This window comes from Pempheris klunzingeri, chromosome 2 (assembly GCF_042242105.1).
Source record: "Pempheris klunzingeri isolate RE-2024b chromosome 2, fPemKlu1.hap1, whole genome shotgun sequence".
In the NCBI taxonomy this organism is placed as follows: domain Eukaryota; kingdom Metazoa; phylum Chordata; class Actinopteri; order Acropomatiformes; family Pempheridae; genus Pempheris; species Pempheris klunzingeri.
This window is the reverse complement of record NC_092013.1, coordinates 13,958,621-13,973,250: the sequence shown is the minus strand read 5'-3', so window position 1 is coordinate 13,973,250 and position 14,630 is coordinate 13,958,621. Positions and strand designations below refer to the sequence as shown.

General features: G+C 41.9%; 1 protein-coding gene across 1 annotated transcript in view; it reads left to right on the top strand.

Annotated features, from left to right (window-relative positions):
- The window catches only part of cacna2d2a (calcium channel, voltage-dependent, alpha 2/delta subunit 2a), a 140,187-nt gene extending 127,232 nt beyond the window's left edge, over window positions 1-12,955 (top strand). The window contains exons 22-38 of the mRNA XM_070844091.1: window positions 2,769-2,845; window positions 5,936-5,996; window positions 6,834-6,931; window positions 7,777-7,867; window positions 7,965-8,027; window positions 8,195-8,298; window positions 8,414-8,512; window positions 8,746-8,834; window positions 8,914-8,961; window positions 9,071-9,142; window positions 9,231-9,383; window positions 9,503-9,555; window positions 9,700-9,755; window positions 10,667-10,790; window positions 11,097-11,206; window positions 11,476-11,558; window positions 12,737-12,955. Of these exons, the coding sequence (XP_070700192.1) occupies window positions 2,769-2,845; window positions 5,936-5,996; window positions 6,834-6,931; window positions 7,777-7,867; window positions 7,965-8,027; window positions 8,195-8,298; window positions 8,414-8,512; window positions 8,746-8,834; window positions 8,914-8,961; window positions 9,071-9,142; window positions 9,231-9,383; window positions 9,503-9,555; window positions 9,700-9,755; window positions 10,667-10,790; window positions 11,097-11,206; window positions 11,476-11,558; window positions 12,737-12,859 (1,504 nt within the window). The 3' untranslated portion in view covers window positions 12,860-12,955. The remainder of the gene's footprint in view (window positions 1-2,768; window positions 2,846-5,935; window positions 5,997-6,833; window positions 6,932-7,776; window positions 7,868-7,964; window positions 8,028-8,194; window positions 8,299-8,413; window positions 8,513-8,745; window positions 8,835-8,913; window positions 8,962-9,070; window positions 9,143-9,230; window positions 9,384-9,502; window positions 9,556-9,699; window positions 9,756-10,666; window positions 10,791-11,096; window positions 11,207-11,475; window positions 11,559-12,736) is intronic.
- The last annotated feature ends 1,675 nt before the right edge of the window (window positions 12,956-14,630 follow it).

Genomic DNA, 14,630 nt, shown 5'->3' with positions numbered 1-14,630 from the left:
CTCCCTCATTACAATCTTCCACAGTATTCTAAGCACAAACTAATTGTGTAGTTATTCATCTCAGAACTTGGTTGAACATTTGAGGTTGCACTGTAATGACATTTCCTCCAGGCAACACTTTGCAAATTGCAGTTTGTGATATTCAATAGTCCTACAAATGCCTGATGTGTGTTTTTTTTTTTATTACATCTGCTGGCAGCATGCCTGGTCCTCGCTGAATCCTTGTGAGGCTTTCGCTGCACACTTCTATTAATATTCAAATCAAAGGGAAATTCCAGTGTATTTAACAATCCTCATGTGTTACAGTTGTTGCCTGCAAAAGTCAAATCTAACTCTAACCAGGCATTCAAAGCTCTATTCTGTCATGCACGCTACACTTTAGAGTTTAGGGCAGCACATGGGGCTTTATGTGCACATAAAACTGGGGACGTTGGATGTTTCTTTAAATCTAATTTGGCTTTATATTATAGATAATCGAATGTCGCTGTGGCTCAGTCTGAACCTGATACTGTCACAGCCTGATTTTCTATCTGTTCCAATTAATCCTCTTACTGAGTTATATTTTAGCTTTGTATGGCACCACAGATTAAGAGATGGGACATGGATTTCTGTTTTCTTCTCTCTTTAATTTCTGGCTTTGGTGGAGGAGTAAATATTTAGTAACATAAAGCATTTGTAGATCAAACTACGATGCCATAGTGATGGCATATTAAAGTTAAAGAGACTTTTTTTTTATTTGGAAGATTTGTTAAAAAAAAGGTTCGTATTTTCATTTAAACAGAAACTAAAACTTAAGGCTGCTCAGATCAGTATTTTTATATTAACAATTTACCGAATGACTACATGTAATATAAAAGGGGCACTCTAACAAAATCACCTTTCACTGCAGAGATTTATAGCATCTTTTATCTCATTGTTTCTTTGTTCCACCCTCAAACTTAATGTTTTAGTTTTGTCTCACAGAGATTTGTGATAAACCCACTGTGTGCTACCTGGCCAGCACCGAATGCCAGGCAGACTCAGCCACTGCTGGTGAACAGAGTGGATATTTATCAGTCAAACCAGATATTCCCCTCAGGAGTTGGTGGAGACTAAACAAGAGCTAAACAGAGAGAGAATATTGGACTTATATTCATTTGGTGGCCAGAAAAACAACTCAAAATAAATGCTACTGTTCTAAGTGTGTCTGCTCGATGGGTAAATAACCAACTTGTTAACATATTCGCCATATTAACTTTATAAAGCGATAATATGTCAGTGCTGTGTTTTCAATGTACGCTGCCAAGAAACAACCAAAAAGTCTGTTAAAATAGCTTGGCCCTCATTTCATTTTGGTTAAAATACTTTCAAATTGCAGATAAAACATAATCAAGCAAATTTGATTTAGTGTCATTAACTTTAGACCAGTTTGTAATAAATTAATTTGCTCCAAATGAAGCTGCTTTGTTTGGGAACAGTGAGGCACTAACCCTGTCACAGCAGGGTGGCAGATCGAGGACCTGTCAGCTGTCTATTCTGACTATTGGATTTGAGTTCATATGGGACTCAGTACTGAAGATGCACTGCTTTCCAGGAAGTTCAAGTCCTCAGTTCAGTGCAGATTTTATGCTGGACGATGCTGTAACTAGTGTTTTGTATAAAGTATAACAAATGAACTCCTCACAAATTTTAACATTTCCACCTTTCAGTCTGTCCTATTAAATGAAACTGACTTTCTCTCTCAGTAACTAATAACCCATCAGTTTATACAGTACATATAGATACCATTTACATTCATTGTTAAGTCTGCCAGGCGTAAGCATGAAGGGGATTGTGTGTGTGTGTGTGTGTGTGTGTGTGTGTGTGTGTGTGTGTGTGTGTGTGTGTGTGTGTGTGCGCGCGTGCTTGTGCGTGTGCGTGCGTGTGTGTATCTGTCTGTCTGCAGCTAATCTCTCACACTACTGGACTGATCATCTTAATATCTTCTGTGCACATTTATGTCTTTATCCTGAACAACCTCTCATTATTGTGGTCAATCTCTGAAACCTCACCTAGTATGTTGAGGTCACATTTTGTCCTCCATAGAAAGGTTTGGTCTGGTTTTAAACCGGAGCATCTGTTCCATACCACATATGTTAGGATCCACATATGATCCATAGGACATGAATAAAATCCCAGTTTCTGTCATCTTCGCCATAATGTTGACTGTAAGAGATCCGATGTTGACAGCTGTTGTGTGTAAGTCTGCTCCACCCATCAGATAGTGCTTCCTGTAGTGGTCCCCTCCGCATTTAGGTTATGGTTATGGTTATGGTTATGGTTAGGTGTAATAGAGGGATCATCACCTAGGTTAAGATCTACTCTTTTCTAGTTCCTTCTGCCAGCCTGTTACTGGTACATTTGTGCGCTTCTCTGTACATAACCTCCACCTGACAAACTGCAAATGGTTTCATACTCCTGCACTCACACACCACATTCTCGTATGCACCCTTGTGTGTGTGAGTGAGTCAGTGTGTGCACATACAAACATAACGGGCATCTCTAGTAAAGACTTTGCTTCATTGTGCTACTGGTGTTCAAAAACTCCACAGATTGTGTGTTTAATGGCATGCTTCAACATCTGGTGTCAAAAGGAAAGACATCACATTAAAGGAGTAATGCTACCGCTTCATGGGACCTTCTAAACTAGCTGTGTCTGTAAGTCCAGCTGTGTGTGTTTGTATGTTGGAGAGCTTATATGTGCTGTCATAACGTGCTTCTGATTTTCTGCGTCTGCCTCGTTACCTCAGTCTAGGGTTGGTACTGCCCACATATAGTGAGAACCACATCAAGGCCAACCTGAGTGACCAGATCCTTCAGGTGCAGTGTAAGTACCCGGGAATACCCAGCATCCTTCACTCTCTGTCTCTCTCCCTCTCTGTCTCTCTTTCCACTCTTTCCTCCTCTCTCGCTCTCTCTCTCTCCCAAATATGACCTTATGCTCTTATTCAGTCCTTCGTCCGGGGTCTCCAACATCATCATAGGGAGTGTCCGAGCAGAGTTGCCTGCCCCGCCCCTCCTCTCCCCCCGTCTCCCCCTCTCTACGCTCTCTGATAGGCAGGATCATATCTGAGTCCCCCGACTCCTCTACTGCCCCCTGTTCCCTCCTGTCTTCATGCTGTGCTGTAAAATGGTGATGTTTTTTCTTCACACTGGCTGAAGAAAAAAATAACTCAACTGACAGAAAGGTGAAAGCTGTGGTTTTACTGTGTTACTCAGGTGAAAATAATGGTGACCTTTGTGCTATTATTTTTTTTGCCAAATGCTCTCGCCTCTTCTCCACCAAGTAATGATTCTGAAGCATCTGTGTTCAAAGTATTCGATGTTCTGAAAAACTGTGAAAACATGCATGCTTTTCACTCCTTATGATGAGTTTTATGATTTCGGGAATTTTCCTTCTGTTATGTGTTTGATTTAGTTTTTTTTAAGTTTTTTTTTGATTGTGTGAGATGTTTCTAAGCTTTGGAATCATTCAGTATATAAACTCCCACACGGCCTGGGATAAGGGCTCGTCAAATGTGGGAGTTTGGGATTTTGTGGGTCTGAATGGGGACACATGTTGTCTCTCTCATTCTTTCTTTGTCCAGACCCTGTTTCTCCCCTCTTTACCTATTTCATTTGATTTATTTTTTGTTTGGCCATGGTTATTTCTGAAAATTACTGGTTTTGTCTTCACTGTTTTCCTTTTCTGGATTTCCCAGTTTTTTCCTTTCCTCTGTTGGTTTTCTGTTCCCTCGTTTGCTCTTGCAAATAAGATGTTTGCTCTTCATTTCTTTTTCTCTCTTGTCTTGTTTGACTGAAATTGGTTTCTTTCTTTTAAGAAAACAATATTTTTATTCAAACAGTAATTGAATAAAATATTGTCTGTGATCCCCCCCTTCCCACCCGATCCCCTGTTTCTTTTCTTGCTCACTCCTTCTCTGATGGATCCACACAGTGCCATACACCAAGGGCAAGTATACTCCATATTGGTCCACGTTCCCCACCTTTACTTCCTACTCCCTACCGCTGCCTCCGTCCCACACCTCTCGTCCTGAACCTCTTCCTGCTGCCCTCCCCTTCCTACCCTCACCTGTCCCAGCCTGCTTGCCTCTGTTCCTGCCCGTCTTGCCTTCAGGACTTCTTCCCTTTTCCCTCTTTTTCCTCCCCCTTTTCCTTCTTTTATCCCTTCTTCTCCTCTTCACCCTCTTGCTGCAGCTCAGATCCCACATCTCTCACGATGGCTCCTCTGGTCCCCAATCTCACCCTCCTCCTCACGTATCCGCTGCTCCAGAAGCAAAAAAAAAAAAAAAAAAACACCTACTGCACCAAAGGAAGACAGATATTCATGTTCTCTGTTAAAACTTGTCTTTTGTCCCTCCTTCCTAATCCTTTTCCTTCTGTGGATAGCTCCAAATGGGTTGTGTCTACCTCCTTCCCTTTTCTCTCTCTGTCTTTCTCTCATTTCCTTGTCATTTTCTTTGACCATATTTCTCTCTTTTACTCATCTTCCTTCTCCATCTCTCTTTCACCCTCTTCTCTCACTCTGTCTCTCTCTTTCTTTTTCTTACAGTGTCATTAGTTAATAAATGTCTTCACTAATTCTCACAGGCCAGGTATTGACAGATCTTTAAATAAATAAAACAAACTCCCTCTTTAGATAGACTTTATTGATCCCCCATAGGGGGAAAATTCACTCTTGCAGTAGATAGACTAATTTAAACATACTGAACTCCACATACAGTAAAATATTTCCAATTGTTTGCTGTAACATTTTCATAATGAAAAGAAAACACACTAAGCTGAAGTATTAATTTAGTGGTGCTACCCCTTAGCTATAATAATGTATCAGCACATGTATATTATGTAAGTGCAGCTATTTATTTATAGTAAATAGAGATTTCTTGTGGTCATAGGTCCATATTTAAAAAAAAAAAAAGAACAAATATTTAATGTTTGTTAGCTGCTGTAGCATCTCGTCTACAGCCGGAGACGCTGCAGCCCGCAGACTGACCCTTCAGGGCTGAGCTGTGTCCTGCCACCCAGGTCCTCTCATGTTGTCAGGTGTCAGGGTGCCGCTTGGTGCAGTGCCTGACTCCTGTGTCGTCCCTCTGTACTCCCTGTCTCCATCAGCTTGTCTCCCTCCCTCCTCACCCCTCAGACTGCCAGGGGCATGGCCCAACACTTCCTCAATAAACCTGACCCTGGATGTGCACGGCATTGTGGGCGGAAAACTACCTGGGCACTCTATTTTAGCTCTAAAATGACAACATTTCATTCCTCTGCTGTACACGGTCACAGGTCATGACATAATGAGAAAATAACACGCTGGAGTCATTGCAGACTGTTGAGCCTCTAATGATGGTTGATATTTCGCGTTCTGTTTTGTCTGTGGTTGATGAAATGAAGTTGCCCTTCGACATGCCCTTCACAGTGCAATGCATTTCCTCTGATTATGCGTCTCTCCGAGCCCTCTGCCCTGCCAGTCTGAGGGGTGACCACTTCCATCAGGACCTTCACCCACCTCCCCTGCAATAGTTGGCCATGTTGATGCCTGCCTGATCGAAAAGCACTCATTATGTTTAATCCGTCTGAGAACTTCCTTCCTGGCACATCACGTCTTGCAAGTCAGTTCTCAGACATCCAAAACATGTTAGATCAAAACCAAATGAATCGGAAAACGTTTGTTGACAAAGTCATAAAGAAAAAGAAGAAGGTGTGAGTGCTTGTGAAACTAAAGCAAAGCTGTCCATTGAGAGTCAGGTTCTATTTTAGGCACCATATTGGCTAACGCTAGTGTTCCCATGATACCTCAGTGTTGCTATGGTAAACTCCCTCCTGCGTCCCTACACCTCCGAAGAACAGCTGCTGTGTACCCACAACTCCCCACTGCTCTGCCCACTGCTCTTCCCGGATAATCTTCCCCTTTCTGTTGCAGATTTTGAATCACTGCTGCCAAACAGTTTTGAGTCTGAAGGACATGTATTCATTGCTCCCAGGTAGCCCCTGTGTGTGAATGCTTGCTGTCATTGACGGTCATCAGTTTCTGGTCTTGTCTTCACGTCTTTCGATGTACTGTTTTCTTATGTTTTTGCTGTTGTTTGGCTCCACACGTTCTTTTTCTCTATCATCTGGTTTCTTGAATTATGTCTTTTGTGATGTTGAGTTTGCACTGTGTTAACATGGTTGGTTTCGTTCATTCATTCATTTTAAGTGTTAACAAATTAAAGGAAAATATAAAATTCATCATAGCCTTATATAATGCGTTTACCTTTTCTCTTCCCTAAGTTACCCCTCATTACAACAAAGTATTGAAGCCACATCAAATCTTCTTTGCATGCTGCTGCTGTTGTGCTGTATGTCTGTGTTACACCAATACATGTAGATGTTATTGGTTTGGTTGTACAATGTAATGTTAAGACTAAAATGGATTTTGGACAACAAAATGAGAAACTAGAAAAAAAGCTATAGTATGTATGAAAAGCGGACTGAAATCCTCTTTGCATGAGCTGTTTTGTTATCAAACCCTCTTGGCCTCCGGCTGCAACCTGAATTTGGAAACACACTGATAAAATCACTCTTTCACTGTGGCGCCTGTGCTCAGCTCTGCAGTCTAATCTACATTTTGTTTTGATTGACAGCCATCTCAGCATATTGGAATTTAAGCTTTAACATGCATGCTGCACATGATAGCATCAAGTAACACGTGAAAGTGTTCATGCATCCCCCACTCTGTGTTGAGTGTCCCCCAATAAAGGACAGATAAGGCAGAGTGCAAATGACGTGCTTGTTTTCACCTTCTTTCTCTGAGTTAAAATGCCTCGTCTGTTCCTCAGGGAGTACTGCAATGATCTGGAACTGTCCAATAATAACACGGAGTTCCTGCTCAACTTCATTGCTCTCATGGAAAAGGTGACACCGGACTCCAAACAATGTGAGTTTCATTTCTTTTCACTCACACACACACAGTTAGCATTTTATCTAGGTTAGTTAAATCAACATTTGCTTTGATGGTTAAGGCTGCAGATAATATGTATTATTATTGTCAACAAATCGAACACAAAAAAATCCATGAAAAGACCAAGAAAACAATGGATTTAGCCCACTATTACCTTTTTATCTTTGTAAACAAAGCCTGCAATATCTTATTCCTGTGAGCCACAAGCCCCAATTGTTGTCCAAAGACAAAAACACATCAGTGAGCCACACTGTTGCACTGGGTCACCTGTTGCAATGACCATGAGCACTGTAGCTGATGTTGAGTCAGTCTCCTATACTGTACAATTACAGCAGCATCCTGCAGGAAATACTCAGTAAATGTCTATAAGTCTGGAACTGAAAAAAAATCTTCAGTAAATTACTTTCTTTTATATGAAACTATTTATTTGTTTTAAAGATTTCTATCTTCATTAGGAGCGAAGGGGGGGCAGTCTGAGTACCACAGACAGGGTACGGAAGTCAGAAAGGATTAAGAGACAGAGTTACACATTGTTGGTTTTGTGTTTTTTCCTGGGTTGACAGCCTTATCCTTTTTAAAGCTTAAATCCCTCAGAAAAATAGTGCAAAAATACATCCACAAGCATCTCTGATTATTCGTACTGTCAGTTATCATTTGTGTAATGTCAAGCTCGATACAAGTGTTGTGTGTTCTGGTTAGGATTTGTCCAAAAGTAGAGTGACTTGGGGGGAAGGGAAGAGAAATCCTTATGATGTAGATATAACTGATATATTAATAGCTGTTTGCACCCTTTTCGGTCATCTTTACCTAATCATGTTCAGGTGACAATTTGCTCCTTCATAACCTGATTCTGGACACTGGCATCATCAGGCAGCTGGTTGAGAAAGTGTGGAAGAATAAAGACTTGAATACGTGAGTACAATTAGCAGCACTGAGAGGGAACTCCATCTTTAGACTTCACTTCCTTTTTTACTTGATTTCTGTCTTTTTCCTCCATCCCGATGTTTAGATACGGCTTCCTGGCCGTGTTTGCTGCCACAGATGGAGGTGTAACAAGAGTGTTTCCAAACAAGTACGTGTGCTTTATGTCTGGTCTGCAGCTGCACTGTAGTTCTGTTATGTTTCTCTCTTTTAAAGTAGTAAATTGTGAAGTCTTTAAATGCTTCATAAACATGTAGTATAGCAGGAGCTTGCACACTGCAGATTTACAGCTCTGGGGTCTGTGCTCTTAAATCTCAGGGCTTCAGAAACCTGGGAGGAAGACCCTGAGCCGTTTAATGCCAGCTATTACCGCCGCAGTCTCGACAACAAGGGCTACATCTTCAGAGCGCCTTATCGAACAGGTGAATGATGTCCTCGGTCTCGGGTTGTATATCTCACGCTGCGCCTCATGATGTTGTGGCTCTTTGTTTCTAACCCCCCACCTGACTTGGTTCTCTATTTGTTTCCCTCTTTTAGCCAGGGACGAGCTGCTGAACCCAGAGAACGACACCATAGGGATCCTGGTCAGCACGGCTGTGGAGATCACAGTGGGAGGGAAGACCATCAAGCCTGCAGGTGGGCTCAGCTCTGAAAGAGAAATCTTTATGGTGATGATAGATGTTAAAAGAAATGTCTCAGAGCAAGGAGCAGATAATTACACCTCTGTGCTTGCGTTTATTGTCACTTTGTGCGGACATGTCCGTGCTCCGCATCTATTTATCGAGGCTTTTATGTGGAGCTGCCTTTCTATTTTTTCCATCTTCAAACTTTCTCAATAAATCTCTTCTCCTAACTTCCCTTTCTCTCAGTGGTTGGCGTGAAACTTGATCTTGAAGCCTGGACGGATAAGTTCAAGATTCTTGCCAGCAACCATACAGACAACCGTCAAGGCAATACGGTAATAAAGTATTAATAATGACAGGCTTAGTCCTTCAACAGTGTTCAGCTGCTAACTTTGTTTTTTCTCTCTGTGTCAGTGTGGACCAAACAGGGGCTGTGAGATGGACTGCGAAGCCAACAGTGATGTACGTATCTCTGCACATTTTCATTGAGCTTCCTGCATTCAGCTCTTGTATCATAGCACTGTACATTTCGTGCCTCTAATTAACTGCCCATGTTTGCCTCTGTGTGCAGGATCTCCTGTGTTATTTAATAGATGACGGTGGATTCTTAATCATGTCTAATCAGAAGGATGACTGGAACAAGGTGAAGTTAATGAATTAATTTTCACACCGACCACGGCTTCTCGCTAATCTTCACACCCAGCTTTACCCGTGTGTGTTATTCTCCACAGGTGGGAATGTTCTTCAGCGACGTTGATCCTTATTTGATGCACGCTCTCTACAACAACTCCTTCTACAACCGCAAGCAGTCATTTGACTACCAGTCTGTGTGTGAGCGGGTGCCCAACAGTGAGGCTGGAGCTGCACCCAGAGGCGTGTTTGTGGTAAGAGCACCAACTTCAACACTAGAGAGGACTAGATGTAACAGTAGACTGTCATAGAGTTGATGTGTCATACTGGATATATTACATATACATTTTGATCTTTTTGTCTGTATCTTCAGCCCACAATCGCAGATTTTGTAAACCTGGCCTGGTGGACATCAGCAGCTGCATGGTGAGTCCTCAAAAAACTGTAACATACGGTACACACATACTAGACCTTAGGAAAGAGATTCGATGGATACTCATAGTGTAGAGCAGTATACTCACAACAAGATACATTGCTCTAACTTTCTATTCACACCTCGTGTCTCCACAGGTCCTTGTTCCAGCAGTTTATATATGGACTGGCTTATCACAGTTGGTTCGTCACAGGTGGGTGCAAACAAGACACATTCAGTCATTAAATGTTACGTTGGTGTTTTACATGTCTGCTTGTGAATTTTACAGGAATAGGTACGTTTTGGGAATACACTTATCTGATTGATGAAGAGCTCGATAAGACGATCGATACCCGTCTCATGTCTGTGTTTTAAGTGTGAAGCTACAGCATGAAGTGTAGCTTAGATAAGCACAGGGGGATACAGGGCCTCTCTACAATAAAAAAAAAAAAAAAAAAAAAAAGACCTACGAGCACCCAATATGTGGTTTTAAGGGGAGTTATAGTATCAGTCTTCTCATATGACAATTTCATATGGAATATTTCCTAAAATGATTAACTGTTTCGGACCACTGACTAATGGTTAAATTATACGTGTATTGCATATCTCTCTCTCTCTCCCCAACCTCCACCCAACATGGATCCCGACAGAAAGCCGCCCACCTCTGAGCCTGGTTCTGTTCAAGGTTTCTTCCCGTTAAAGGGGAGTTTTTCCTCGCCACAGTCACCTAATACCTGATGATCGCTCATGTTGGGGATTCTTGAATCCTTAATTTTGAATTCTTGAGTCTTGAGATAACATTTGTTATCATTTGGCACCATATAAACAAAGATTGAGAAAGATTGTGAGACTGAGACGTGTACTTGGGTTTTAACTGAAGTCAACAGCAACTTTCAGGAAGTAGCTGTTGACTTCAGTTATACTTTCTCCAGCCTCAGTGCTCCAACCGTAAACAAACACTATGTAGAGAAAAGATGAAGCAGGGAGAGGTTTTGAAGCTTTTTCTAGGCCAAGAGTAAGCATGCATATGTTTGTAATCCCATTTTTAGAATCCGATCCTATAAATCAGTTGAACTGACATGTGTTACTCATGTGTTGTGTCTTTGTGCTCTGGTGACGCTGCAGATGAGGTGGATGCAGAAGGAATGGACTCCAAAGAGCGGAGTTGTGTAATGATCCAGACTCAGTACTTCTTAAGTAATCTCAGCAGCTCCTACAACATACTGCAAGACTGTGGCAACTGTTCCAGGTCTGTAAACATGATAAAATCCACAAACATCAACATAAATGTAATCGTGTATGCACTGACACATTCAGGACGCAGCAGAAAGAACCGCACTGTGACAGAGGCACAGTTAGCAAGACGTATTCATCTTTTTGTTGGAGCTAATAAACTCTGCTGATGATTAAACCGCATCAGCTTTAATGAAACGGTCACATCATTGGCTAAATGAGCCTTATAAGACTGTCTCATGAATCTTGCTGATCCATTAGCAAATGAGGCTGTGATGTAAGCGAGCAGAGGGGGGTTGTTGACAGAGTTGTCTCTCTGCAGGCTGATTCATGCCAAGAGGATAAACAACACCAACTTGCTGTTTGTGGTAGCAGAGAAGCTGCCATGCAACACCTGCGAGATAGAGAAGCTCTCCCAGGAGGAGGAAGAGTGTATCCTTGTTCACATTGTACACCAGCTGGCAAAGAAGAAGACACACTCTCTAATCACCTAGTTCTATCTCCTTATCAGACATACCTGTGGAGACACAGGTGTTTCACATTCATTTCAAGGTTATTTTTATTCTGATGTTGTTGTTTATGGGCAGTCATTTACATCTGTGCGACTGCGTGAGGAATCAGTGCGTGGGCGGAAAATGAAACATTTCAAAAAAGCGTGAATTCAAAGGATTTTAATTTTCCTTAATTGAGTGAATTTTCAGTCAGGGAGGATAATCCATGTGAAGAAATGGCTGTTGCACGCTATCGAAAAGGACCCTCCACCTGCTTCGACAATAACATCTCTGTAAGATTTTCAGACACGATATCAATAACACACAGTTCAGATAAAAACAAACAGTTTGGCATTTGTTCGTTGTGATTTGGTAAAAATGCAATTACAGGTAACCATAATGTTCATCCAAGAGATTCTGATAAAATTCACAAACTAATTAGGCATGAATCACGATGTTAGCGTTAGAATCATGTCAGAAGACAGACAAAGAAGTAATATTGTGATGATGTGCTCTTACGTTTCTATTTCCTCCTGTCCAATCATTGATTCTGAGCGAGATGTACTTAAAAACTAAAGATTAAGTTAGTGAAGCTTAGATTTTAACATACAAGTTTGATTTTATGTAATATAAAACAGTGAAACACAAAACTTTCATTACTTTGAAAATCAGTCTGATTACTTTGCAAGTATGAGCCACACAGTGATATCAGTGATATATTATATATCAGGTATTGGAAAAAATAGCATTAATTGTCATCATCCAGCCCTACGTACAGCACACAGAGGGAGAAAACATGTACAGTGTTTAGTTTATGACAACTCTTTGTCTTTAAGGGAACAGTTTGACATTTTGGGAAATGCGCTTTTTCACTTTCTCTGTCAAGAGTTAGATGAGATGATCAGCACCACTCTGGAGTCTTGTCATCCCAGTCAGGGTGTCAGGCAACCAGCTGAGACTCCAGGAAGTCACTTGTCCCAACCAAGATACGGGCCATGTCCAAAATCACTTCCTCAAATTAAATAGTGCACTACTCTTACTGTCCATCTTACCCAAGTGGAGAGCTGGTAGGAGGATTTTGTTAGCTTTAGAAAGAGCCAGTGTAGCTGTTTCCCCCTGTTTCTTGTCTTCATTCAAAGCTACGTCAACCAGTGAAGCTTCATATTTAACAGACAGAGGTGAGGTTGTCATCTAACTCTTGGCAAGACAGCAATGAATGTATCTCAAAAAATGTTGAACTGTTCCTTTAACAGTCCAAAATTGATCGACATGCATGGGAGAGGAGGTCCACCTTCTTCTCAGCAGTTTCTTTCTAAACTAAAAGGTTTAGCATGTGGATGAACAGACAAAAATATATTTAGTTGATAGTAGTTTATATACCCTAAGTATCTGTTTTCCATTAGCATGCAGTATCAAAACACACTTCCTGTGTACTAGATGTGTACCTACAGCTACAGTTTCCCCTCTGCAGGAGAACACGTCGGACTGTGGACGGGGCCACTCCTTCCGCCCGTCCCTCTACACTTTACTGCTGCTTCAGCTGCTTCTGCTTTATCCGGCCGCCAGCCCCCACATTCACTCTCTACTACATTAATTCCATTTTCCTCCACTTATCCTCCTTTTAGTCCTCCCGAGCCTCTTTCCCGGCCTAAAACCCTCCGACCAAGCCTCCCCCCTCCGTGCCCCTAAGCCCTCCCCCTGATATAGTCATAGGTAATAATGGGACTTCCCATCACGGCAAGTTGGAAGCCCTGAGTGCCGCGCTACCCAGCTCGCTTCAGTTCGTGTCGCTTAGTGACAACTGCCGGACGTTTGTGTCCTCAGCCTTCATCTGCAGGAGGAGTGGGTGGTGGCGGACCACCTGGATCATCAGAGGCAGCGTCCGAAAAGAGAAAAATGAAGACAAAAAAAAAAAAAAAACTCCTCCCCCGCGACCCCCCCTTCCACCTCCACCACCCAGTGAAGGGAGGGGAAAGAGGACAGGTCCATGTCCTCGTCACAGACCTCCCGCCTCACACAGACTGGAGAGCTGAGGTTGTCTGTCCGCCTTCGCCTCTGTCTGTCAGACAGACGGTGGGACTTCTCCTCCTTCTTCTCTCCTCCATCTCAGAGTCTCACCGCTCTGTCACTGGCCTCACGTAAGAGGCTGTGGACCATCAGCCAGTTAGAGCCACCATAAAAGAAAATAACAGAAAACAAAAAAAAGAACTGTCAAGTATACAAAATGTCAAGTATAAACTGCTGAAGTGATGAGTATTCCAAACATACAGTATATTTAGTTTTTAATTTGAAAAGGAAGTCGGTAGGTGTTAACTTAAAAAGACATGAATTAATTTATGCACTGTATCTACTTGCCAAAATGAGATAGACTTTCATGTGGTCTTATTTTTATAGCCAAAACACGAAGAGGAAATGGCTTCTGATTTAGATTTAGGATAAACCATGAGAGGAAGAGGAGACACTCAGAAACTGAATGCTGATTCATTTTGTGCAGCTCCTAATTACGGATTAATGCTTTTAAAAATACGTCCACTGAGGATTATTGTAATTACACGATGGTAATCACATTTCTTGAGCTATTTTTCTCATATATGTACTATTTAAGGCTAGTGTCATCTGAGGCTAATGTCTCACACACACACAGGCGACAGCTGTAAAATATGAATCAGTGCTCAGTGTCTGCATTGTTGATGTCGTGTAGTATTCTCCTTTATGACCAATCGACCATTCTGACCTCTGGTTTGGACTGATGTTAATCAAAGAAAAATCCCTGTGCTCTCTGATGCGAAAGCTCACCTCTGCCAACCCTCATGAGGCTTCTCCAGTAACCTCTCTACTAACGCTCCTAACCACGATTTGAAAATGTGCTTTACTCCTGGTCACACAACAGACACACCAAGCTCTCTGCCTCATGACCGTCTCACAGTAGTTCCTGGTGGGGTGTTTTTCTTATGTTTTTTTTTTTTTTTTGTGGGGGCTTGTATTACCTTTGACTGATGCTGTTCAAACTTCAAAACCATTCGCTGCTGGGGGATAGGGGCTTATCAACATTTCCAACAAAAGTGCAGAAGAGGCAACTAAATATGGTGATCACGTACAGTAGTAGTCTGGTTGTAATCTGTCACAGTTCGTCATTTGATCATTGCGATGTCTGAAAAGTCATTTAGACTTCCATGTTTAGGAGCCGCTCTGTTTCATAGTGCCTTGACGCACTTTGTTTTGGACCACATCGGCTGTATAAGAGTAGAGCCACTGTATAGTACCTTTATAGAGCAGCCATCTTTGAGGCTTTGGATTACACAGGAGCCTGTGAGACTCAATCTGTTGGCTTTAAGAGTAGCTTTATACAGATTTGTGGCACTGAC